Source organism: Alosa sapidissima, chromosome 1, assembly GCF_018492685.1.
Source record: "Alosa sapidissima isolate fAloSap1 chromosome 1, fAloSap1.pri, whole genome shotgun sequence".
Classification (NCBI taxonomy): Eukaryota; Metazoa; Chordata; class Actinopteri; order Clupeiformes; family Clupeidae; genus Alosa; species Alosa sapidissima.
Window position 1 is genome coordinate 19508971 of NC_055957.1, and position 27372 is coordinate 19536342.

General features: G+C 43.7%; 2 protein-coding genes across 5 annotated transcripts in view; one reads left to right on the top strand and one right to left on the bottom strand.

Annotated features, from left to right (window-relative positions):
* On the bottom strand, positions 1–20347 carry helt (helt bHLH transcription factor). The gene is made up of 4 exons (XM_042056669.1): positions 19606–20347; positions 1315–1419; positions 791–887; positions 1–479 (listed from the first exon to the last, which is right to left on the bottom strand). Exons 2-4 carry the CDS (start codon positions 1330–1332, stop codon positions 1–3), a joined length of 594 nt encoding a protein of 197 aa, XP_041912603.1. The 5' UTR covers positions 1333–1419; positions 19606–20347.
* Positions 7212–27372, top strand: part of acsl1a (acyl-CoA synthetase long chain family member 1a) — a 25219-nt gene continuing 5058 nt past the window's right edge. For 2 of the 4 annotated variants that reach the window (XM_042096758.1, XM_042096768.1), the window contains exons 1-10: positions 16432–16696; positions 18394–18604; positions 23522–23639; positions 23836–23900; positions 23998–24099; positions 24498–24597; positions 25235–25410; positions 26069–26101; positions 26200–26251; positions 26635–26708. In XM_042096758.1, the coding sequence (XP_041952692.1) occupies positions 18410–18604; positions 23522–23639; positions 23836–23900; positions 23998–24099; positions 24498–24597; positions 25235–25410; positions 26069–26101; positions 26200–26251; positions 26635–26708 (915 nt within the window). In that variant the 5' untranslated portion in view covers positions 16432–16696; positions 18394–18409. Of the gene's footprint in view, positions 7301–16431; positions 16729–18393; positions 18605–23521; positions 23640–23835; positions 23901–23997; positions 24100–24497; positions 24598–25234; positions 25411–26068; positions 26102–26199; positions 26252–26634; positions 26709–27372 lie in introns of those variants that run through there. The other 2 variants (XM_042096776.1, XM_042096785.1) reach the window with 2 other exon arrangements.

Genomic DNA, 27372 nt, shown 5'->3' on the forward strand with positions numbered 1-27372 from the left:
TTACAAAGCAGCATGTTGCGCCGTGTGCAAACTGAATGCGTTGGGGTGAGAGTGGCCTATGAAGTTGATATAATGATGATCAAGTCCCTGCACTGGCGACAAGTATCCGCCGTGCTGCTGTGTCGGGGTGGATAAAGACACCGGCGAGTAACCGATGCTTGGACTCCGCGCTGAACTGTGCCAAGAAAAGTGTCCGGGGGGGCTTTGCTGGAACATGGACTCAGTGGGACTGGGGCTCTGGTACTCTGGAGAAGAGTGCATTTGGCACAAATAGTCTGCCGTGTCTGGCAATGCGCCCAGAGAGCTGAACAGAGGGTCGGTGACGACGCGGGATTTGGATTGCAGGAACGCCAAAATCCTCGCGTACTTGTTGTCTTTGGTCTCCATTCGCTCCACCGTGGTGAGGTAGTGAACCAGGTTCTTCATGCACTCGTGGTATCCATAATGAAAATAGTTCGCAAACTCCGCCAGTAGCTCCCCTGCAAAGAATGATAAGGCAATTAAAACTAAGAACGATATATATTCTATGGTGTAGTGTAATGTAGTACAACGAATACATATGTTTGATACGATTAAAAAATAACGGCCATCTAACGGTGAAGAGCTTGTTAATTTATGTTTAACCGAATGACTTATCAGTACAAAAACGAAAATGGTACTTTTTTCACTTAAAGTGAGCCTATCAATCTCAGCTTTTACTGTGCGCTAGCAGAGTCGCGATTCTGAGAGAAGCCCGTCTGCGCGCATGCCGTGGGAGTCCCACGCGCACCAAGCGGACTCGGGAACTCACCTTTCTCTCTGCCTCTGGGAAAGTCGGCAGAATGCAAGGCTCTGAGGTACTGAACCGTCATTTCCAGAATCTCTGCTTTCTCCAGCTTCCCAGAGTTCTGTGGATAAGGAAAAGGAAAACTTTATAAGTATATCTTATTTTAATGTGTACCGACCGATTCTGTATTAGCCTATGCCTACACCTAACAGACCCAGGCGTATATTACTATGGCCTACATTGTTATTTGGTGCCTAATGCTGACTATGGTGGTTTAACTTTCATGTTTTCCAAATTATGTCATTATATGTGCATGGAGAGATGCCGCGGTGAATTGACCAATGAGCATACAGGTACATATTTTGTGGACTGCCGCATATATGCCAGTGGACCATCAAATTAAAATGGAGATTAAGTTTTTACCATCCGTAGGTACATCTCTGGTCCTACGACTAGTGTTATCATACACATTCTTTCCCAGCGCACAATTGACTAGATGCAATTTCAAAAGAAATATCTTAATGCTGACTCAGCTTTGCGTAACTTACCTGTTTGGCGAGCGCCATTGGCACAGTTTTCCCGAGTTCATTCAGACACCGGTTTATGCGGTCACGTCTTCTTTTCTCGATCACCTTGTGTGAAACTGGAGTTCTCTGAAAATTACCAAATGATATGATATATTAGACGCTAGTTCAAGAACAGGAACAAAACGAACAAACCAGGTGTCAGCTGAAGCGTAATGTATAAAACGGACATGTAACAGTTAGGTACCTAAAATATTTTGTGATAAAAATGTTGGATAATTAAAATCAGGAGCAACCTTTACATATCCCATTTAACGATAGCGCACCCCTCTTTCTATCAAGGGCTACCCGCTCATTTTAGTGTTGTAATATAGATGGAAACCGCCATGACACTGAACACAAATTGGCGGAGAAACTCGTCTCTGTTTGCGGAATACGCTTATTCCAATGAAGAGTATATATTATTTTATGACAGAAATACATTCTTATGATACAAAAATGAAATGTTCTAAACATCAGGCACAGTAAAACAGTAATGTTTTGGCCTATACTCTTATAATTAGTATTAAGCATTGACCGCGGTTTGGCAAACCGGCGCGCGCAACCATAATGGCAACCTGGATAATGATTGCGATGTTTGAATGCTGGATGCATATATACAACAATGTTCTAAATGTAAATTGTTAATGTGTCAAAAAGTAACAAAAAACAGAGAGTTAACTTAGTGAAGAAAGCATACAAAACATTTAGGAGGCACAGATGGTTCATGATGTTACTTACTTTGCGATCCTTCATCTTGGACGCCATCATTTGGTAAATGCGGAAAATACAAAAATATATTTGTCCAGGATAGTCTTGTCTCTGTGTGCTGCTAGGTGTTAAGTGGCTGGACTGAGTTGTCTGACTCAAGCCCGTCCCTTATAAAGCGATCATGTGAGGGGGTTCAAGCATTCATTGCCATAAATTATTCTATAGGATTAAAAGTAGCGCGTTGGGTAAATGTGTGCATTTAGGATCAGTTAAAGAAATAGTAAAAATCTGAAGCTGTGGGGTAGCAGGGGGGCAGACCTGCTTTGTTAATCCACGTGGCTGTTCAAAAGACACGTGATTACTTTAAGAATATTATTTGCATAGTAACAACCCAGGCGGGAAATGCGAACTGAGCGGTGAGTCCGCCTGATCCTCCAGGGCGCAGTGCGCGCGAGGAAAACAAAGCCGTGGAGAAAAGAGCTCTCTTTCTCCCAACCTCGCGTTTCTCACACGATCTCCTGTTTACAAATCCCAGCAAGCTATCTTAACTTCCATCCAGGCACCGTCTGGGAGTTAAGGCCTGTCCAGTAACATTAGAGTAATTAAGTAAGCCTTTAATAGGCTGTTCCGCCGAGTTCAAGGGAGATCTTTTGGAGATAGAGTCCCCCCGTTTGTTCTCAGCGTTTCTCACACGACTTGGTGACACGTCCATCTTTTATGGGAGATGGCAAGCTTTTTGTTTACATTCTCTATTTTTGTTCCAGGCCTCGGCAGGTGTGGGATTGAGCCTGGCACACGGGCTTCGCCTCTGTCCAAGCCAGAGGCTCCAGGCGTCTTTGGCACACGAGGGTTACCCACCACTGGATTCTTTTTGGAGAGGCTCAATTTGTATCCTATTATCCTATAAGAAAATGTCTATTGAAATGAATGAATAGTTTCATTGGCCTAAATTTTAATAATGCGGTGAAAGAAAGGAGGAGAAATAAAGAAGAATGCAGCTGGCTCTAATGCGCATTATTCTCCGTCACCTGCGAAAGGGGTAGCCTGGAGACCTCTATTCATTTGCCTAATTTCGGTCAACTTAACAAACTTTGGGAGACATTATTCTGGTATTGTTGTGAAGGATGAAGCTTTCTGATCGAATTAACAGCATGTTTTGATCCGGTAAATGTCATTAGAAAGAAAGAAACAATCGCGTTTAAAGGGGTCTGGGTAATGCGCCAAGTGGAGACGCCAAAGCGCGAAGTCCACAAAGGGAGCACGCAAGTGCCACAGGGGGACTTTTGTACCCTCACATTGCTCAAGTTTTCCCTCAACAAAGGGCATTATTTTATACTTGAATACATTTCATACAACAATTGGCTGTTTTCTTCAAACATATTTTCACAGCAAGGTTAACAACAGGTTTATTGTGTGCGCTCCGTCCCACAGTCTCAAACGCGGTTTCATGCGCCAAAATGGTTTGCTCGTCTGCTTTTTTCACTGGGAACGTTTTAATCTTTAAAGATTGCCGTGTTTAAATATAACGGACCCTGGACAGAGTCGGGGAGAGTAGTAAAATTGTGTGAAGATTTAAAAAGAGAATAAAGACTCAAAAGACATCTAAAGCAACGGAGACTTTTTCATGGCCGCGGAAAGAAAAAAACTAGTGAACTGGACGAAACCATTAAATCCCATTAGTTTATAGTTGAATTTACCATCATTTTAAAATATATACAAACTTGAAACGGGACCAGCAGTCTTGCATGAGTTTTCCTGGAGATTTATAGTGTGACTAAAGTTAGCAAGTTAAGGATTATTGAAAACTTGTGCAATTGTGTCTCAATTAAAACCAACATAAGGCACCAGCTGAACTCGCTGCTATATCCGTCGTCTGTCAGTCTGCGTTTATTGTATTCATTAGGTGACGTTATTGTGTGTTTGTCTGTGTTTTTGTCGATGCATTTCATATTGTATATAAGACTGAAGATGTTTACGGATATTACAACATATTTTTACTATTTGGAAACCTCGTGCGTCCTCATGCGTCACAGTTAGTGTATCACATTTAAACATAATATAGACGTTTGCTGTAATTAGCTCTCTCAATCTCTCTGAAAGTAGTATTCACTGCAATACAAAAAACTTACCAAAAGCGAACATCCATCAATATAATTCATTACTGAAAGTGCGTTTTGACGTTTAAAAAAATGTTAAGAGTACAAATAACGTATTCTCACTATCAGTAGCTGCATTCATTTGGAACTGGCATTAACGCATTTAAATTATGTTCCCCAAGTGCATAAATGTGCATATATCATTCAGCAAAGAGATTATTTTCGCCGCACTGAAACATTGTTAGACTAGTACAAACCCAATAAAACCCTATACCACACAGCCTACGATATTTAAACAGTTGACAGGTGCAAGACATACACTATAGGTAGCCTTCTTATGAACGATTGCGAAGAAGAATAATAGACGTTTACAAAGTGACGTTATTCATGGAGTGTTATTCAGACATTACTCAATGCATTCATAATATTAACGTACATTTTAGGTTGAGAATTTCTATCTCAAGTGAAGTACATGGAAATGCACAAAGCTCTCTAAGGAGGCTGAGTATCCAATATTGAAGAAGAGGAAACATATAGCCTCCGTTCAGGGTGTATTGCTGCATCATTTACGTGTAGCCTAATCCTTTTAGTTATTTATGTTGTCCTGTCTCCTCCATCATGAAAACGATATAAATACAAAATCGTGGGCCTATACAAATCAGTTTTGGGCTTTAATTTAATGGGTGGACTTACAAAGAGGACCAGCTACCTGAAAGTTTAATCGGCTCTGTAAGGAGTTACCATGTGAAAGAGAATTACTCTGGCGGGCCTCAGCAACAGCGCAGTCATGCATGTCACCTTGATTACACTAGTACAGTTCGCCTTATTCGCTTGTAAAGTAAGAGGGATTCCGAATAGCACTCTTTCATACGTCAGCTGTTTGGAGAAAAGCGCGGAACGGGATAGGGGGCCTTTAAGTATATTACGGAACAACATCAGGTTACTCTGTGGGGCCTAAATTCAACATTATTTTGTTTAATCATGTGCTTTGTAGGCCTACAAAAGTAACAATTAGCCTGTTGTTGCGCACATTAAAAACATCATAGTGTGGTCTCTTGAAACTTTCGTGAGTTTCTGCTGTTGCCTTTATTGGGCTATATGTGTAGCGTAGCCTACCAGTATGCACTTTCCTATAGACGTTTTCATAGAGAATATTAAGCTAATTGTCATACCGCTTGAACAGTATGAGTGTTTGTATTGACACATAGTTAAGAATCAAGTTCAGTAACAAAGCCAAGCGACATCCTGTAGTAGAGGCCTATCGGTAGGCTATTATTTTGTAAAAATCACGAACCCCCTTATAGCTCATTCTTAATTTATAATTTGTTGGTCTTCGAAGGTTTGTGGTGTTAAAACCATTGTTATATATGTGTGTGTGTGTGTGTGTGTGTGTGTGTGGTTGGGACATTCCGTTCATGTGTAGGCTAAGACTGCAGCCATTTCAAATATATAAATATATATAAATATCTGCATCAGGTCGATGTGTTGTCAGGCAATGCTCAGTGACCCTCAGTGACCTCGGGCAGTTGCTGGCGCGGTCCTTGAGCTTTGTGCGCCATCGTGAGTCTGTCTTGCATTATTTCACACGGCTCTCATTGTGTCCCTCAGTCCGGGAGTATCTTTTCAAACGCATTTAATGGGTCTACTCCTCAAACGGACGCCAGTGATGAAAATGTGGTTCATTGTCGCAAGTTGGCCTATGCTAAAGCTTATAATCTAGGTCTATGTTTGATGGTTTGTCATAGAGCGAGAGAGCATTCAGAATTTAGGAAAAGTAATAAAGTATGGATTGCTTTAGAATTAAGTGGGTGAAATAAGGGGTGTGACTTGCGTCTTTTATTCAAACTTATGACATCACAGGACCGTTAGATTGCTTTGTAGCAATTATTTGGATTTAGCAGTAGAGGGAGCTGTTGTGTAATTGAGGAGTTGGCGTATACCACTTTTTGCATAAAGTAGTGTTACACGACCAGACTTTCTTTACTGAGTATTGTATGCGTGTTTTCATGCTGTGGGTTGTGGAGATTGATGGCTACAGAATTGCATGGTGAATTTATTAAATAATGTATCAATCTCTTTGTTACACAGTGAGAGGACCTAGGGAATACCATGGGCAATGACCATCACCCACAGCATACAACGTTCACCAGGAGAAGCATGCTCAGTGACACTGCCTCGGTTATGCTCAGTGGACAGAGAAAGTCTTTTGCTCCAAATTCAACTCCTCAGCCTGACAGAAGTGGTGGAGTGAAATTGACTATAAGGTATGACACTACCTCTGTTCCCCTACCTCTGTGCCAGATAAAATCAGCCAGACAGTTACTGGCTACATTAGCCTCTATGCACAATCTGTTTTGATCTATGTGTGCTTTAATTTCCAGCATTTTACATCTATCAACACGTTGTACAGTTTCGTTTGGTTTTCTTTTTCTATTGCTGTTTGCGAATTTACTTATTCTATACGCTATTTATTACAGTAATTATTACCCGCACATTTGATTCACTTTAAACTTCTCAGCATTTGCCCTACCTCCCTGGACATATAGCCTACTGATATAGCCTATACATAGGTTTTAACTTCATTGCCTATATTGATACATACTCCTGCAGTTTACAGCGTCAGTTTCCTATGATAGTGGAACTTAATGGATGCCAACATTTCTTTTGCGATTAATACATTATGTATCTAAACATAACTATAGCAGAGTTTAATTGATCAAATTTCACATTCCTTAATTCTGTTGCTTTACAGGCTCTAGATTATTCAATCTGTCATATCTAGGCCTATTTAGCCTATAATTCAGCCTAGCAACCCCAATAATGTAGCCTAAGCCATGTAAAAAAGAAGGTGACAAACAGACGGTGTTCCTTCAATCTGTGGAGAAATAGGCCGGATGACATTCGCTGGCAAGCCGCAGTAAAGTGTTTTCACTCACACCCAAAAACAATGCTAATTGAGTGAATACGTGTACAAAGTTCACGCTTAAATGTATTCAAATTTCACTCAGCGCCGTCCAATGATAACTCTTCTGACATTGTCTGGCGTCAAAAATATTTGACAGCCGCTCCTATTGGCCACGTATCCGGTTTACGAATTGGGGAGTACTAAGCGCCACATCCCTTTCAAGATTTCTGCATGGTTCATCTTCGCAGCGGTTTTGCAGGTTTGTAAAATATAATATGTAATTCATTGTCTTTATGGTCTTTGATAGAACCCACGAGGTGGTTTCAGCTAAAGTGGCATTGACGTAAGTTGAATTGGGAATGAAATTGACAAGCTGTCTACGACGACTGGTAGAGAAAGTAGAGAACAGATATGTTGTAACCGATTTTTAAAATGTAGTGTTGGGCTATATGGTAGTGTTTGTTAAAGATGTGCAACTTTGTACTATTTTTCCGCTCGACTATGGCAGAGATGTTACTGTGGAGGTTGGCGGGTCCGCTATTGCTGTAAAAATAACGGTAGGCTACTTCACCAAATAAATTTAGAAACCACTGCTTGCATAGCCTACAGTAATAAGACGTTCTCATTCTGAAGCACTGAGGCTAGCCTACTACCACCCGGAGGCCCCCACCTCCCCAACGTTCTAGTCTGCAGTGCAGGCATGATGCAAAACCAATGTCGCGTAGCCTACTCTGTCCATCATCGCCAATGGTCTTTTCTGCGAATGTGTGTTTATGGAGTTCTGTGTTACATTCATGATTTCACACTCGTGCGAGCTTTGGCCGCGCTGCCCAAGCCATCAGACAAAGCCCCCAAGAACAAGCACGGAAAAGGGGTGGCGACATTGTTGGTGTGTGACACTCAACTTTGTTTGGAAACGGTTGTCATCGTGCTGGGCTCGCAGCACGCTTTGAAAAGAGCATTGGAGTGACACCATTGTCAGTTAATTAGCTAATATTTCAACGAGCTTAAAAAGGGTTACAATATGTCCATTGTTGTGTGGCATCCCGCCTTGTCGTTTCACGAGGACTGCGTGCTGCTCCCTTGCTTGTCGCACGAGTGTACTAATTGATGAGCGACAAGCTATAACTAAATTAATGCTGCAGGATCAACCGAATGTCACATTCTTTTAAGGTCGAGCCTTTGTTGAAGATCCCATTCTCAACAGAGTGTTGTAGGTGAATTGAGACAGGGGAACATTGTTTCCATTGCTAATTTTAATTAATATATTAGTAGATGCAGGCTAATGTAGCTAATGTCAGTAAGCAGTAGAGGACCATTCATTTTATAGGTGACAATTGCCCTGGACCTCTCAGGAGAGACTCAGACATTGCAGCCGATACCAGAGTTTTTGCTTGGAGCAGTGATGAATGTCCAACCCACACATCCCCCCAACTTGAGAATATACCTCAGGGTACCATTTACAGTACTAGGGCTGAAGTTATTTTCAAGCCACAAGATCACTATGTCCTCTGTCTTCAGGTGTCCCTATGTATCAAAGCCTCTAACTTCTGGCACAAATCTGTTAGTGATTTAGGGGGCCTCTTGCAGCAAGGTCAGCAGCTTTCACAATCTGAAGTACTTTGAAGTGAGACTTTTGTGTAAGCCCTATGTGTCAGTAAATTACCCAGTTCTCCATGAGAATAATGCAGCAACAGGGCAACCCTCAAACTGACCATTACATTGATTCATTCAATTCAGAGAGAGGATAGTGCTTTTGTTTGGTTGGTTTTTGTCTCTCGGGCCAGACCAAACGGACGCACCCAGTGCCCAAGTGCACATGTGCTCTTTCTGGGTTCCCTGGTCATCTCTGCAGCCTCAGTCAGGCAACAAGAATTTGGAGAATGTTGGCAGCATAGCAGTTTCAAGCAAGTACACCCTTTTTCTTCTACGGGCCTGTCCTGGTGTTCCAGACTCGCCACCATCATTACTAGTTCAGGGGGAAAACAGTTGCCTTGTCTATTCCTTTCCATTGTGGCTGTATTTTCCAGCAGATTCTGTCATTTATTTGTGGAATATGAAGCAGTTTGACCATGTTGTTTTCCCTTGAATTTCATGATCTTGTACAAAGTTTTACAAAGATGACTGAATTTGATGATCTTGCACCAACTGATCTTAAATTTTGGTGTCTCTGAAGAGGTTGACATGACCAAGGTCAGATTCACTCTTGCCTGTCTAAATAAGTAAACATATTGTTGTATTTACTGTGTACTGTAGTTCAGTTCTTAAAGGCAGCAGCAGTCTCTTGGGGCAAATGCTAAATGCACTCACATGGTTTAGTTGGCATGACGACCCACCCTACAGTACTTTGTTCCAATTTCAGGATGCACTAACCAGTGTACTGCTAATGTATGAAAGATGATGGCTCGATTCTATCTTGTGTCCGATACTTCTGAACAGCACTAACTCAGGAAGGGACCTCACCACCTTATCTGCTAATACTGCAGAAATTGGGCCCAAGTATTTAGGTGAAAGGTCACAGTCATTTCTGGCTCCACCCCAAATATCATCTCTTCTTCAGGAACCCAATCCCAGTGTTGGATTAAGATGAAAACAAATTCTACCTGCACCTTGGCAACAAAGGCCTTCCTCCTCCCATATCATATGTACACATATCCTGTCATGTGATACTGGTTTCATGGAAACTATTCGCTACTTGACACTCCATGTCCTCCAGAGGAAAGAAAAGGGAGGATAGGATTGGGGGGAGGGGCCTGGTGAAGTCAAATGGTTTCAGCATGTTTAAGGTATGGAATTGCCTTCAGGGTTTCTGTCTCTCACAAAACCCCAGCTCAGCTGCATCCACGCTCTCTATAACGCTGCCTCTACCGCTTTCGCCACCAGAGGAACAGGAAATTAGTTGAGCTCACTGATTTGTTCCACAGGCATTTTGTCTGCAGTGGTTCAACATATGAGCCTGATATATTTACGCAAAATGTGTGACTTTTTTATGTTGAATCATGGATTGTGTGTGTGTGTGTGTGTGTACTATTGAATGCACTGTTGAGCATACATGCCCCATCCCTCCCTTCCTAACCTTTTACTCCCCGTCATCCCTGAACACACACTGGAACACAAACACACACAAGCTCAGAAGCGCACTCATGTTGTGCCTCTTGTACCTAAATGGCTCTCTAAAACCTTTGACCGCTCTTCTTTGCCGAATCTGACATTAGACTATCAAAGAGGGAGACATGGGGAGACACACTACAGCATCCCTTATAGCTGTGGTTCTCAAAGTGGGGTCTGCGACCTATAGCCAAGAAACTTTTCCTTGGAACCAAAAAAATTCGAGAACCCCTGCCTAATAGCACTCCTCACTAAAGGCTTTCATGGTCTTATCACGTCCATCAACCCCTCCCCTGAGGAACTGACTGATTTACTGTAATTTCAACAGTGACCGCTGATGTCCATTGAAGGACTCCATGAGTGCAGCACATCCTCCTGAATTCTGGCTTTTTCCAGGAGTGAAACAGACCTCTGACCAGTTGGTTCAGACAGGAGTGTTGATGTCTGAGTAGGAAATGGAGGTTTACCAGCTGTTTTCTGTTTGGCCTTTTCCTCTGTCACTCTGAGTGTTATTATTACACACACTGCCTCCCCCCTTCTTAGTGTCTTGTTTTCCCTCATCTATTTCTCTCTCTCTCTCTCTCTGCCCCTCCTCTCTCCTTCGCTCCTCTCTCTGTGGATCTGGACGGAGGCCAGTGGGCAGCTGACAGACTGCTGTTTGTTATGGAGAGGGGAGGGAGGTTACTGTCGGCCACAGGCCCCTGCCTTGCCCTTAGGTCAGACCATCACAGCCCTGTTTACTAAACATCACCCCATGTTATTGTGTGTGTGTGTGTGTGATAATGTATAAGGGATCTGTCCTGGTTTTGTGAATGAAGGCTATCCTTGTATGCTTGTGTGCATGTGAGACCTCTTGCATCATTCTCTTTTCAAGGGAATGATGACTGCTTGATGTGCGGATGAGGATTTGTGTGTGTTTCTATGTGAGCATAGTGAGTGAGTGTCAAACTCACAAACAGACAGAAAGTCAGCCTCCTGACAGACAGTAGGAAGTGGTGGCTGCCAGAACAGACCACACAAAACGAGAGAGCGAGAGAGGCCTTAGCCTTAAGTAGGTCAAGGGTCAAGGAACACCATAACACCAAACCATTCAGTCACAACTGACATGCTAAATTGGCAAGGTTAAAATTGTAAGTAAAACATAACTTGCAGAGAATGCTGTTTCTGATCTAACCTCCACTGAACAATCAACACATAGGTGTATTGGTTTTCATACTGCAAAAACTGATATCTAACCTAACCAAGTGTTATAATCTTATATTAAGATAAAATATACTTACTTTGAGCTTTCTCATAAAATGATTTGACTCAAAATAAGTCCAAATCTTCTTAAATTAAGACATAAAACAAGTAAATTTATATGTCCATGGGGTAAGTAAATTTAGATAAATTTACTTAACCCATGGTATTCTGGCATTCCAGGCAGAGAGAGATGGAAAGTAAGATTGAAAGAGAGAAAAACTAAAGATGAACTAGGAAGGTGAACAATGAACATGAGTCCTCCATTCTTTTTCTCTCCCACAGTTTCCCTTTCTCCCGGTCTGAGAGCTTCATGTCCTCTCTGGTGTGTTAAGGATTTTAGAGGAGTATTAGAGGACAGCAATATACCCCGAAGCAGCTATTTGTGATGATGAAGGTTCAGCATTGCATAAGACGACCTGAATTTCATGAGGTCTTTTGACTAACATTTGGCAAAGATTAGTGATTTAAAGGAGAATTCCGGTGTGATGTTGACCTAAAGTGTATTGAAACATGATACCGAGTGTGAACGTATGTCTCATAGCCCATCTCGGCTTGTCCCCTGCACTCCAAAATCTGGCGCTAGTTAGCCGATGCTACCAACAGCTTTTTCAATAGTGGTGCTTCGGCATCGGGCTAGCCATGCAAATAAATCACTGTTTTACACCATTTACGAGGCTCAATGTATCTCCACACTTCATTGGTAGACTTCTGAGGGCCCTGACATTTAAAACCAGACATTGAGAACTTTGAAAAAGCACTGGTAGTTTACTTACAAGACGATTTATACAGACAGTATCTTCACGAAGTTTAGCGTTTGCAGCCATCTTGAATTTAGTCACGATAAGTCGAGCAACGAGTAAGAATGAACAGGTATGATAAGGGATCAGATTCCAAAAATAATTCAGTGGAAATGCATGGATTCCAGTTGCTGCTACTGGAAGAAACTGGAATGGAGTGCAGGGGACAAGCCGAGATGGGCTATGAGACATACGTTCACACTCGGTATCATGTTTCAATACACTTTAGGTCAATATCACACCGGAATTCTCCTTTAAGACATTGTTACGGTCAAGACACATGGGTCTATCTGCCAAAGATAAACTGTGCTTTTTCATCCTCACTATTGTCATTTTTGTCATACATGTAAGTGCAAGTTGTTTCATCATTAGATAATGTTCCTACATCTCTTTGGACCTCTTACATACACATACTCAGTTGTGGGGATTGTAGTCATGTGTCTGTAGTAAGACAACACTTTGACCTTCGCCCTATATTCCCTCTGTCCACACACTCATTCAACACACAGACCACAGACACATCCCCCCAAGTGGGATTGGGATGCCGCACGCTAGTAGTATTTTGACCTTATCTCATGGGTCAACGGGTGCGTTAGCCAAGGCTGCTATAGTCCAGACAATGGCAGTCAGGCAAACAGCTTTTTCTTCCAGAAAGGGGAGTGAGAGAGAAAGATGGATTGCAGAATTGGGTGGGAGACGGAGGGGAGACGGAGGGGTTGAGATCGAGGGACTCGGTGAGTATAGGAAATGGAGATGGAGGAGATTAATGAGAGGTCACTGTGAGTGTGTGTGTGTGTGTGTGTGTGTGTGTGAGGGGGGGGGGTCATTCCAGGCAGTGAGAGATAGAAAGTAAGACTGAAAGAGAGAAAAACTAACAATGAACTAGGAAGGTGAACAATGAACATGAACTTTTTGCATCATGAAAGAGCACGAGGACATGCAGGCGATGGAGAGCCCAGGAGAGGGTGAAGGAGTACCCTAGGTGCTCAACGTGGAGGTGATAGTGTATCAGGATGAAGGAGTACCCTAGGTGCTCAACATGGAGACGATAGTGTATCAGGGTGAAGGAGTACCCTAGGTGCTCAACATGGAGACGATAGTGTATCAGGGTGAAGGAGTACCCTAGGTGCTCAACATGGAGACGATAGTGTATCAGGGTGAAGGAGTACCCTAGGTGCTCAACATGGAGACGATAGTGTATCAGGGTGAAGGAGTACCCTAGGTGCTCAACATGGAGACGATAGTGTATCAGGGTGAAGGAGTACCCTAGGTGCTCAACATGGAGACGATAGTGTATCAGGGTGAAGGAGTACCCTAGGTGCTCAACATGGAGACGATAGTGTATCAGGGTGAAGGAGTACCCTAGGTGCTCAACGTGGAGGTGATAGTGTATCAGGGTGACGTGAATGCACCTCTCTTCTCCGAGCCAGCAATCACTAGGTCTGTGCACAGCAATGCAAACCTAAAGTCAATATTTCTTGTCAATAACACAAGTGTCTGTGTCAATAACCCATGATGGCACTCACACCAGATCGATCAGCCGTGTATACCTGGCCTCTGATTGCAATTCTTCATCAATAGTTAAACAGATAATCTCAGAATAGAACATAAGGCTATAATGAGGAGAGTAAACACCTTCATTGTGTCCATCATTGTGCACAGCTCCCCAGAGGTGTGGTCTCTGGATGGCTCTTGTGTATGGAAACACACCTCTCGGCTATGGATAGGTCTTCACTGCTTGGCAACCTGGCTGTTTGCATTAGTCTTTCACATTACATTAGATAACATTTGTGCATCATCAGGTACAGTATTCTGTTTGTTTATTCAACACAATTAAACGTATTAGGAGCCTCCCTTGGAATACACATCAGATGAGGTACAACGCAACACGTTCACAGATCATATTAATTTCCTGATTACTGTTAAGATGGGAAGGTCTTTGAAGGTTTCGGTATTGATGTCTTGCCTCCTGAATGTCAATACTATTAAAAAGTGAGACTGTGACCTTGACATTGCCATTACTCTTTTTGAGCCATTAAGAAAGCCAAAACCAGTTGGCCTACCCAGCAATGGGCCATCTTACAGCAGCGTGTTAGTCAGTGGTAATGTTTGAGCGGGGATTAAGGCATTGAAGTCAGCAATAAAGGCAACTTAGAGGCTGATGGTTAAAAGGCCTCTTGTGTGGGATTAGGAGTAGATCTGTTTTTTTCGGAGCTCTGTTGGGCCCTTGGTGCTAATCCAGCCTGCTCGGTGTTGTGCTAATGAGTGTGTAAGGTCAACAAGCCTCCAGCCCACCTCTGACACACACACACACAGATTCTAAATTGACAATCCCACCAGCTCACAGCATTGTATAATCTAGGATGGGCAACTCAGGGCGGCCGCGGATCAATTTTCAAATGTCATTAAAATGTTGGTCTTGTTTCAGGGTTTTTTTACCACATCTGAACCGGGTCCTCATTGTAACTTATTACACGGCTCTTCATAATGCTGCAGAATGCTCCATTCACTTGAATGGGCCTTCCCAACGTTCAGTGGTCTGCTAATTCTCAATAACAGACCGTTGCTAAGTATAACAGACCGCTGTCAAGGAAAATGGGCTTTGTGCTTCTATTTCACGTCTTTCATATCCCTACGCAAGGACTGGAACTTCATTCAAATATGAAAGCAGACGGTTAATCAGCTGTGTTCTAAAGAATGTCTCCGCTGCCCGTCGGGGTCCGGTTCGCCCTGTCGGGACTTATTTTCCCAATAATAACCGGCGTTCTATACATTATCCCTTACGTGTAGACTCTAGGAGCCATATTTGATTTGATCTGAGCTTCTTCAAGGCTGTTCTGTGGGTTCTGCCATGTGTCACATACACAGCTGGAGCGTTTTCTCAACTAAACAACTTCTGCTCCTCTCCCCTCCCCTCCCTCACGTTTTTCCAGAGCTTTCTGTTTGGAGGGCACCAGGTTTTATTTAGCTCACTATCGTACCATTCTTTCCAGATCTGTCTATTCTGCCCTGTCCTCAGTTACTTTTCGCCACCTTTGGAAACCATTTTGTCCATTCCAGTGACTATATATACAGCCGCTGGTCCATAGCAGCCTTCATGGCTCACTCTCACTACTCTGTATCTCATGTCATTCTGTCTATGTGTTCTATGTCATATATGTAGCTTGGTCTGTCTCACTTATGGTTAATGCTCCATATCCTGTAATTTCTTCCTCAATTCACTTATCTTCTCCTTTTATCTTTTGCTGCCCCCCTCCCCCATTGTGTGTGTGCGTGTGTGTGCACGCCTGCTTGGATGACCAGTGTGGGGCGACTGGTAGGGCAGCTCTGTCATTGGCTCCTACCCGCTGCAAGCCAAGTATGGAGGGTCTCAGCAGCAGGCTTGGGGGGTTACCTTTCGCCTGGAAACCGCCAAGAGCCTACCCATGTGACCCATGAGGCATGTCTCTCTGAGGACCAGCTGACAGACTCTAATACACCACACACACACACACACACACACTTATAGTCACACTGAGACGCTTTCTAGCACTTTATTACACACACATATGTAACACATCCTTGCACAGTCATGGCTGTACTAGTGGGCTGAGGGACGCTGGACACATAAAAGCCATGGTGTGTAAGGAGGGGTAAGGGGGTAGTTTGGATGAGAACGTTGTTGACAGAGAGAGAGAAATGTGTATGAACAGTGTGTCCCTGCAACCCTCTACCCACATAATCCAGCCCTGTAGTGGATAAGGACCACTTCCCTGTTTGCCCATGTGAGTGTGGCCAAGGTGGTCAGAGTTAGACCAGTGTTAAAGTTGGGTAAACACATGCGCTGGAACCCCTGGCAGTTCCTTCCTCGGTATTATCACCTAGCAGGCAGCGTGGCAGTCTTATCGCAGATGGGCCCCAACACACAGTGGAACGGCTCACCTGCGGTCCTGTTTGACTGAGATTACAGGTGTAGTTCATTAACCTGTCTGCACCCGAGGTTCCGCTCTAGCCAGATGGCAGAGATTGGTCGTTACACTGAGGTGCCTTGGACCTCTAAGTCCGGCGGGCTGTACATCCTGGATACTGCCAATACTATGTGCAATTCATGCAGATAAAAATGGCAAATCTCTCTGTCATGATCTCTCTCCCTCCCCCCCCACCCCGCTCTCTCTCTCTCTCTCTCTCTCTCTCTCTCTCTCTCTCTCTCATCTTATTTAGAGAGGCAGAGAAGATTGGAAGTGAGAGGGAGGGAGCATGAGAGTGGCGAGGAGCGAGAGAGAGAGAGACTCACATGCTCATGTTGCTGTTTGGGAGGGGGGTGTGCCTTGCTATTCATAGTCGTGAGAAGCGGAGTGGGCTCTGCCACCGGCTACTGGGCTCTGCTCTCCAGTCTCCTCCTGCTGCTGCTGCCGACACGGTTTCTCTCTCGCAGTGATTACACACTCAAGCTCAGGATTCTATCTGTCCGCTGCTTTTTCTCTCATCGGGGCTTCGTTGGACGCACACAGGGTCATTGGACATTTGAAGTAAGAATGCTGTTTCGTCACGTCTTCTGTCGGTAGGAGGCTAGTTTGCTTGACCATTTCCAGTTCCACTTTCTAGAAGATTTTCTTCTAGTACTATTACTTGTTGTGCTGATGAAATTCAACCACTGAGCTTTTACAGATTCTGTGGTTTCCTGCCTCAACCATCTTTATTTTGACTCATTTTGCTCATGTAAGCAGTAAGCACTACTTGGGCCTACTGGAGGCTGGACTGACATTCTTGTTGGCTCTGCTTTCTGAATCAGCCACCCTCAACTGCTTTTCGGGAGTTTTCAGTCTGGATTTGTGGTTTCAGTGAGCTGTGAAACTGTGAGTGTTTGGGTCAGGTCAAGGGTAACTTGACCAGTGTACTGAGAAATACTGGTGAGGGAGGAGAACCTAATTAGTGAGAAGAGTCCACTGGACTTCTGTTTTCATCTACAGTACTGTGTTACTTTGAAAAGGATCTTATAATATAAGAAATCTTAAATGCTCTAGTTGGAAAAGGATTGGATGACGTCAGTACTTTTTACTACTTTCATTTACAAGAGATGTTTTTCAAAACCATTTTGTAAACCGTTTTTATTTTTTGGTAGGTTGGTAATTCATAGGTAATTCATATGAAAGCCTCTTTCACTATTAAACTCAGACAATAACAAAGTGATTGGAAGTAGTCTTTATGGTAGACAATTGTTCATTGAATAATTAATGTGTTAGGCTTTTGAGTAGACATCCTTTCAGCAATTGGCTTTACTAAAGAGGTGAAAGTACTGCTGAAGATCTGCCCCCTGTTCTGTTCATTATTCAGTAATCTGTACCTCAATATATTAAATGATAGAAATGAACGTGTATTATTTATTGAATAGATGAAGGACCAATTAATCTTGTAATTTGTTTAAACTGCCGTCAATTGTAACTTGCCTCTGATGCATGGTGTAACACTTCACAGAACAACACTTAACAGCTAGGGGTGAAAATCAAACATAGGTGAAAAAGCAGTTGTGTTTCTGTGGCCATTATGGGATTTCTAAACCAATACAGAGAAGTCTACTAGACAATGCTGATTTTAAGCATCAGTCCCTCTTGTAATAAGAAATGTCCTGAGTAAAAGCGACTCATATAGTTCTAGTGATCATCTTGTTTGACCAGTAAAGTTAGTTCAAGTTAGTGGCCACTGGCCAGACTCCCAGTGTGTCCCTCCACTCCTGCCCTCCAGGTCAGGGAGTGGCACAGCAGGGGCAGGAAAGGCAGCCGTGTTTGTCATGAAAGGAAACAGAGTAAACTCCAGAAAACGGTTAAGCAATGAGTCATGATGGCTTTAGGAAATAGGGAGCCTCCGAGGCACTACTTCAGTGTCCCTATGAGCCTGCAGGGGTTTTTTTTGTGGGTCATCCCCAGTCCCAGCTGCCTCTCTGCCCTGCCCTGTCCTGTCCTGCTTGCCCTGTCCCTCAAGGTTTTAGTGTTTGCTTACAGCTGTGGTATATGGAAGTAGGAAGTAGGAAGTTTGCTCTGTTTTAGAACATTCTAGAAAAATCAGAGAACAGATACACAGTTATTTGTGTATGGTAAGTTAATAGTAAATAAATCTCTACTACCTCCTACCTATTCATTCCTCTTCCTTCCTCTTCCTCCCTTCCTTCCTCTTCCTTCTGTGTCTTATTCTCATCCTTTCCTTTTGTCTCCCTCTTTCTCTCCTTCAGATAGTGCAGAGACGCCATGCAGGCCCAGGACCTCCTGAGACAGCTGCGGATGCCCGAGATCAGTGACGTGCGGGAGTATGTGCGCAGCTTGCCCGCCAACACGCTCATGGGCATGGGAGCCCTGGCAGCCGTCACCACCTACTGGTACGCCACACGGCCCAAAGCCCTCAAGCCGCCCTGTGACCTCGCCATGCAGTCCATCGAGGTGCCGGTAAGTAACCAGGCGAAGGGAAAAGGGGAGGAGGTGCAAGGTGGTCAAGTCCCTAACCTACATCTAGCACTGGTGCTTATCACAGAGAGTGAGCTTTTCTGAATCAGGGGTCTGTGAACTTGACGTTTTGCAGGCTTTCATACAAGTTAAGTATTTAAATATCTAAAAATCAAAATCTACTTGCCATGTATTATTATTATTATTATTTTGACAAATACCTTATACACTGTTGTGGAAGACGGTCAGCACAGAAATGGGGTTTGCTGTGCTGTTATTAATGTGCTTCTTGTCATCCATATTATTTTGGAGTCTTTGCTGAGGTTGTAGTTGGTTGAATAGTGCCCTGAATCTATCAATCCTGACAGTGAAGGATGGAAAGTTAAAGACCATGTGAGGGGATTGTAAGAGAGAATGTGGCACTTACGGCTGTTGTGATCTGATCAGCCAGCTCTACAACCCCACTGCCTCCTTAGTGGCCCGACCTTCCAAAGGAGCACTCAAAAGGGTTTTGTCTTCTGTAAAATAGGCCGGTGTCGGTGGTAGACAGGCAAGTAATTGGCCGATGAGCAGTAATGAGGAAACTGAATACTGCCTTGAAAATGAGAGGCGTTGCTTGTTTTGTAAGCTTGTTGTTTCACTTTACTGGGCAGACTATAGTAATCCCATCAATGTGTTTCTGCTTGCATAAGCCATAGTCAAGTCATTAGTTGGGGCAGATAGTGGACAAATGTGGTGATGTACTAAAGAAATGTATAAAACATTGAGTGGGTATGCGTCCCCAGTTACAAAGGAGTGTTGGAGTGTTAGTCCTCATGCCTTCTAAAGCACCAGACAGTTACATTTCATGTGTAGCATTTATTACACAGTTTGCAGTGATCACTGAATTCATTCATTAGTTAATGAACACTGCACACTCAGCCTCAGGAAAAGTGTGTGTGTGTGTGTGTGTGAGAGTTCTACTGTCAGATAAGATTAGGGTGCAGCGTGAGTGTGTCTGGCACCTGTGTTTTGTTGACGCTCCTCTATCCCTGGAGGACACTGTCTAAAGCTTCAGATGAGGCAGTGATCCCGTCTGTCTCTCCTCTTCGGTTTACCAGTACTTCACAGGGTTGAGACATGTCAACTTCAGTTTTAGTCAGCCCTCTTGTCACCTCCATAGGGTGGGAATAGGCTGGCAAGCCCATATATGATATTCATTACCCATTCAGTAGTATTTGGATTGTAAATGGAAGCTTTCAAACTTTGACTTCAGGCTAAACAAAACCAAGCTATCCTATTCACATTTTTCCTATTCAAGTGAATGAATGAGGAGGCAACGTTTCCTGTTACTTACATTACAGGAAAAGGCGGGATATATCTAGACAACTGCCATGTTGGTGTTACAAACAAATTCCAGTCAGCTATGAAGCTATGACCTGTGTTACATAACTGCAGATTTCATCACTAACCACGGTTTCATATTGCCATCCATATTGCCCTAAATCTTCTCCTTATGGCTGTCTTTTCCAGTATTAAATGTGCTGAATATTATATTGCCCATTTAGACTTTCTAGGGTTCTTTTCTATTTTTAGGATCGAGTTGGGTGACTGTTATGATAATGTTACCTGTGTTTAAATGTTTAAACACCTCCAGTAGGTACTGCTTGTATGGCTGTTCCAGGTGTTCCTGAACGAGCCTGATTATTTCAGGTAGAACCACGGTTCCCACCCGACTGCATCTCACTATCCCTCTATCACTGAGGCTGGAGATGTCATTCTGTCTGTGGGTGAGACAATATAATTATTATGAATTGCTCTCATAATATTAGCATGAATATAAAACGTGAGGCAAGTGTGTGACTCTGATAGTGTGTTGAGGGGGACAGAGTGAGAGGGTGTGTGTGAAAGAGACAATAGCTAAAAAATCTACAGGTTAAATATGGACTATAGGCTACAGCTGCTCTCGCCATTGAGCCTCTGGCCTACATTTAACAACAGTCTGCTCCTCTGAGCCAACAGCACATACCTACAGACCGCATCTGCTATGTGCCTGGACTTGTAACTGTGTGTGTGTGTTTGTGTGTGTGTGTGTGTGTGTGTGTGTGTGTGTGTGTGTGTGTGTGTGTGTCCATACATGTTGGTGCCGGTGTGTGGGTGTCTGGATGCCTAGATCGAGCTTGGATAGAGATTGTGTGTGTGTGTGTGTGCTCCTCTAGTGGTGTGAGTGGGCGTCTGACTTAATGTCTTCTGAAAGCTTGTAGGCGTGCTACTGTTCTGTATGTGCCTTGTTAGACAACTGCTTCCCTACAACAAAAGAAGTCTGTTTTGTTTTTTGGTGGTACAGTAGAACTTGACCTTAGTGAGATTTGTTCCCCTAAAAACAAGCGCACACAAAAACAATCTTTGTGTTCCTTTTGTTCTGCTTGGTGTTGTCTTTGTCTTGGGCGACAATGCCCACTCTGAGAGCTGGCCTGGTCCTCCCTGCGCTGTTTGTCCAGCCCTCTCATTTTCTGTGTTGCTTGGGGTCATATAGCCACGTTGTTGTATGCATATATCCATTGTGGAGCAAACTCCTGATTGAATGACTTATCTCTCCCTCTTGTTTTTCTCTCTCTCTCTCTCTCTCTCTCTCTCTCTCTCTTTCTCTTTATTTCACTTCTATCTTCTCTGAGAAGTATTTTTCTTTGCCCTGTTCCAAGAGCCTCATCTCCAATCCTAACACACTGTGTTAAAGAAAGGAAAGCATTATTACCTTTTTACGGTCCACAGACATGTGTGTCCTTTTGAATGGGAATGAAAGGGGTGGGGAGATGGTCTCCGGAAGTAGGGTGTGTGTGGGTGTGCGCGTGTGTGTGTGTTGGGAGGTAGTGGAATCATGGCGGAGGCCGCTGGCTGCGGTCCCAGAAGTGTTTGGTGGTGACAGATGCAGGGCAGTGGCAGCTGCTCCGGAGCTGACCTGATGTAGGGACTGGGGGGGGGGGGTCACTCCCGGTGACACGCGGACCAGAGGGCCAGAACACGGCGGGCCTGCAGGTGGAGGAGAGCAGAAGAGGAGCCATATAGATACACATAGAGACTTCAAAACTATATATACTGTATAGGCTCAGAGGCACACATACACACTAGCTGAAATAATAAACATTTGCTGACAGAAACAAACTTAATCTTGACCATGCACAGGAGAAGGCTAAAATGAAATCTGTACATAGTCAGATAGGCAAACACAGAGGTGAAGATATTCTGACGTTCTCTCAATAGATCAATATAAAGATCAATATAGTGGATACACACACACACACACACACACACACACACACACACACACACACACTTATATACACAGTACTTGCATATTCAAACTGCTCACAGGTACTCACAGGCATCTCTTCATTAAATAAAAAATGTACAACATTATGCTCAAGTATGGAATTATCAGGCACACCCATTCACATATGCAGAGGAGCTTATTGCGCCTTGGCTAGTTGTGCTTTTTGCTTGACTCCTTTAACTGCACTAACATCACAAGGGAAAGGCCATCTGTGTTGTTTCACCGACGTTGTGTCCAATTGATTCCTTTGCCGCCCAGTCACTGAGCAGATGACATCAGCCCCGCTCCCCTGCTGATCAGAAACAGATGATGGAGTCATCTGCACCGGACCTGTTGCAGTCACAGTGTTATGCAAAAACTCAGACCGCTCCAAAACAGGCGATCTGTGGCGTCCAATCACAAACTGTAGCTGTCGGCTATTAGTCAAGTTCCTCTTATGGGTCTATCACAAGACCTGCTCCTCAAAGCACAGTTGTCATGGAGACAGACAGACTCTCTCTCTCTCTCTCTCTCTCTCTCTCTCTCTCTCTCTCTCTCTCTCTCTCTCTCTCTCTCTGTCTCTCCATGGGGGAGGGGGGGAATGGGTGGCATGGCAACTGCTTGTCTGTCAGAGGTTATTGCTTGAGGTGTTCTGGCATTGTTGCGTCATTAAATGGACGCCAAAACACCTGCAGTTGTCGTGAGTTTGTGGTAGGGTGTGCTGCTGCGGTGTGTGGACTTGTGAGATGTGACCGTGTTAGGCTGACCGGGCTAATAGCTGGATTGGACCTCACCTGAGATGACCTAGTTAATTTAACCCAGGAGGACATTATAGAAGAAGGTTATGGCAGGAATTTAGTGGAGTTTGCACTTAGACAATAGACAATATACTTGCAAACGGTTTCATGTTGATGTTGAAAAAGGTTACCGTAGATCAGAACTAGACCAACCAGACAAGAACCAGCAACTCACACATACTGACACAACATGTGCACAGTGTGTGTGTGTGTGTGTGTGTGTGTGTGTGAGTGTGTGCGTGTATGTGTACATTGCCACAGGAAGCGAGAGTGACTTATTTCCTGTTTAAAGCATCCAGTCTGGTATGTGCCCCTTAAAGGTTTTTAGTAAGCATGACTTAGTGGCTTTTGAAAGACTATTTGGCATGTACTGTTACTATATGGTGCTGGTCCATGCATTCATGAATGTGTCGAATTACTGTTCTATCTAACTAGTATTGTTTAAAACTATTAAAACTAGTTGTGACGGCTCCATATTATTAAGTGTTGTTCAATGTTATTACAATACATCAATTTGATTTTAGTTTGGTGGGACCAACTGAAGGCCAACTGAAACTCAACCCATCAGTGAGAGCCATCCATTACAATTCTTCACAGTAACTATGAGTATATATTCAGTGCAGAGCCTAATCAGGGATTCATCAATCCACCTCCTCTGAGCACATATTGCTGCTGCAGTCTATGGTTCCTGGAGCCTGTTAGAAGTTTTCATTTCTTCATCCTTTCTGTTCCTTAGATTCACACTATCGTGAAGACATGCATAGACCATTATGCCATCACATTCTACCTGGGGCGAGACACTATTCACAGACATGTGCATGTTTGTGTTGGCAGGGAGAAGAGCATGTCAGACGCTCTGTTCTACTGGATGAGGGCAAAGAATTGATGACTTGTTACTATGAAGACGCACGCACGATGTACGAAGTGTTCACACGAGGAGTGAGGGTATCTAGTAAGTAGAACTTACATTTTGAACCATTAAGAATTATTCACTCTCATGAGAACACCTTATTATTTGAAGTATTTATACTCATCACTTTATCAGGCTGCCTTAATCAAATATTACAGAGGTCCATAGATCTTTCTCCAGAGTTTGAAAGTCTCAAGTGGAAGAAAATAATGGGTAAAATGCCTCTGTTTTCCTCCAGATAATGGGCCTTGCCTGGGTTCCAGAAAACCCAACCAGCCTTATGAATGGCTCTCCTATAAGGAGGTAAAGTCTTGTCCATACCTTGTCCATACAGTAGCCGCTGTCAGGTGAGTCACTGAATGCCCCTAACACAGTGTCCTCTCCTGTCTCACCTGTGCAGGTACAAGAGATGGCTGAGAATATAGGCTCTGCGCTCGTCCACAGAGGCCACTCACAGAGTGGGGACAGTAATATCGGCATCTTTGCGCAAAATCGGCCAGAGGTGAGGGCTGACTGCAAGTCATAGGTTCAGCAGGCGTTCTGCTATGCCAGCTGAGTTTTCTTGTGACGTTTACATGAGGTGTCTAGATGAGAGCGCATTTAGACATGCCAGACATTAACATCCAGTTACTATGGGAAATAACCGAAATGTAATGAACCCCTAGACTGTATAAAATAGAGTGAACCTCAACCAGTGAATATATTAAAGACTGAACCACATTCACATGGCAGACATGGCATTAGACCTTAGTTGTGACACATGACATATTTGTGGTCTAGTGTCCAGCTGCTGTGTCATGTGATTGCTGTGTCATGTGATCGAGGAAATAATGGTATGGACCCTCTGGGTCCTGTGACTTGCACTCTGTAGTCATCTGACCTAATGTTGTTCCTCTGCAGTGGACGATTTCAGAGCTGGCGTGCTACACATACTCCCTGGTAGCCGTTCCCCTCTACGACACACTGGGCACAGAGGCGATTGACTACATCATTGAGAAGGGTAGGTCTGTAGAGGGATTTTAAGACACAACCAACTGGTATGAAGTATTAAGACTGACAGATCTGCGTGTTCTGTAAGCAACCAACGTTTTTTTTAACCAAGGTTGTTCTGGGATGAGATGTTATGCACGCCTCAATTCTAGCTAATTAAGAATGAAATAACTCTCTCAGAACAAATTATGTAAACTCAGGACAAACATTTTAGTCTCAGCTCAAGAGGAATTCATTTAAATGTGTTATGTCAATAGACAGTAATCACATTTAGCAATACTTCCCCAATAAGATCACCATGTCTCGACCTGAAGCCAGTATTAGTATTTCTCTTTCACACAGTATGTAAGACCCCCTGACACCCAAACACATCCTCTTACTGTTGACCCATCCCTTTCCAATCTCTCACTAGCCCGTGTGCCATAGGAACCTTTTTAACACGACCTGATTGATTTTTTTTTTTTTTCAATTAGGAGAATTTGTATTTGAATTTCAAATTTAGAACTAATATGAAATCATCTCATCAGTTTCAACCAGGCCTCCAAATAGAGGATGGGGATAGTCAGATAGAAATATCCTGACCATAACTACAGGATAAAAAACACCTCCCGCTTTTGCCTTGTGTAACACAAATGCCTTTTCTCCAGCCTCCATCTCCACGGTCATCTGTGATGTGGCCGACAAGGCACGTCTGATCCTGGACTGCGTATCGAGCCGCAAGCACACCGTCCGCACCATCGCACTGATGGAGGCCTTCGATAGCGAGCTGGTGTCCCGTGGACAGACCTGTGGCATTGAGATCCTCAGCCTCAAGGACCTAGTGGTGAGGGGCAGCCCGTCAAATGACCTCTGTGAGATCTCCAGAGACGTCGTTACCTAACTTCCCCAATTCAAGATCTGTCACTCAGCACTGATATTGGCTTTCCTTTTTAATACAGGGTGGAGTGCAGCAGTTGCTAATTCTGCAGTTCTTTCAGCACCTACTTTATTAAAAACAAGCTCATTTCCAAGTCCACTTGAAACAAGCTCATTTCAAGTCCACTTGAAAACATACTTTAATTATGACTGGCATGAGGACAATGCCTCTCAGTATTAAAACGAGATACATTAAGTGTAGATACGCTGGAAATAGTAGTTGCATTAACAAACCTTTTTGCTGTGATGTTTTAAATGATTGTGAAGCTTGTATTACTTAGCAGTGCATCACATCCACAGCTTTCTCTTACACACTCCTCAAAACTGTGCACCAGTTACTTAGCAACCACTAGTCTTTGATGGCAGCTCCGATTGTGGTTTCTCGCAGACATAATCAGGTAATTGATTGTTTCCATAAGCTGGGAGACATTTAGACTCTCTGGCCTGAAAAGGTGCTTTCCAGCCAGCAATGTTCTTTTCCATGTGAACTGTATTTAAAGTGTTCTCTCCACCATTTAGTCCAACAGATTTCACATGTGTGCGTTTCCTCTGCATTCTCTCCCTAGGTACTGGGCAAGGCCAACCAGAAGAAGCCTCTGGTGAGTAGGCCGGCTGCAAGCAGCCCATAGCACTGCTCTGCTGATGGGACCCATTAAGGTCCAGCTCTAACTTGTCTTTATGTCGCTCCTCTCCACAGCCCCCGAAACCCGAGGATCTGGCCATAATCTGCTTCACCAGTGGAACTACAGGTAATCCAATATGTGCTCTCTGTCTGTCTGTCTGTCTGTCTCACACAGTGAAAGACATAGCTAGCATTGTGTGTGAGTGGAAGATGTGTGAAATAGAAGGTAGACATTCACTTCTGGTTTAGGAAGCAAAGACATAAAACACCCTTTTACAACCAGAACTGCTCCACTTGATCATTGGCTTCCTCCCACCATTGCTCACTCACACACTCCCAACTCATGTTCAAAGACCACATGCTCAAGAAGTCACACACAAACAATCAAGCATTTAACAATGTCTCTGTCCCTCCTAAACTCCGCTACACTGTCGAATGCTTCCCCTGATAACTGAGTTTGGCTTGAGCTCAGAGGTAATCTGAACCGCTGCTTCTTCCTCCCTTGTGCAGGAAACCCGAAGGGCGGCATGCTCACGCACGGAAACGTGGTGGCCAACTGTGCTGCTTTCATTAGAGTCACAGAGGTGAGCTCAACTCGTTGCACCAACACTCCGCTAATGCTTAGCCTCTGCACCAACACTCCGCTAATGCCTAGCCTCTGGGGTAGAGAGAAAATCTTCATTTACAATGATACAGATTTTCTAAAGGGCCTCTAATCAGTTACACTTGTTTTTTATAGAAGCATATTAGTGTGTAGTCATACATAATTCTGACTGGGAGGACATGTCATGGGCATGGTCATGCACAAAGTCAGTTATGTAAATAAGTAGTTGCATTCGCACCACTGCTGTTAAAGTGGAAAAGAGCTTACTATAAGTTACAGCACACATGTAACTCCTGCAATGGCAGCATAAACCAGAAAATGCATCAAGCTGACTGAATGACTGTACTGATGATGATGATGATGATGATGATGAAGATGATGATGATGATGATTATGATGATGATGATCAGTTGAAATACATTCCTCCTTTCTGAAAGAGCGTCATCACTGGCCTGGAATCAATGGGGGTTTTGTACGTGACGGGAAGACCAGGCCTCCTCTAATCACATCGACATGCATCCTCTCAACTCATTACTCTCTCAGTCCTGTCCACTAGCTACATGCACAACCACAAACAAGCACACACACACCCACACACAAACACACACAGCATCCTCTTCTCAATGCCTTCTTTTATGTAGGGA

Coding starts and splice junctions, on each gene's coding strand:
- helt (XM_042056669.1), bottom strand. Junction 480..790: donor TCCCAGAGGCAGAGAGAAAG/GTGAGTTCCCGA, acceptor CATTCTTTGCAG/GGGAGCTACTGGCGGAGTTT.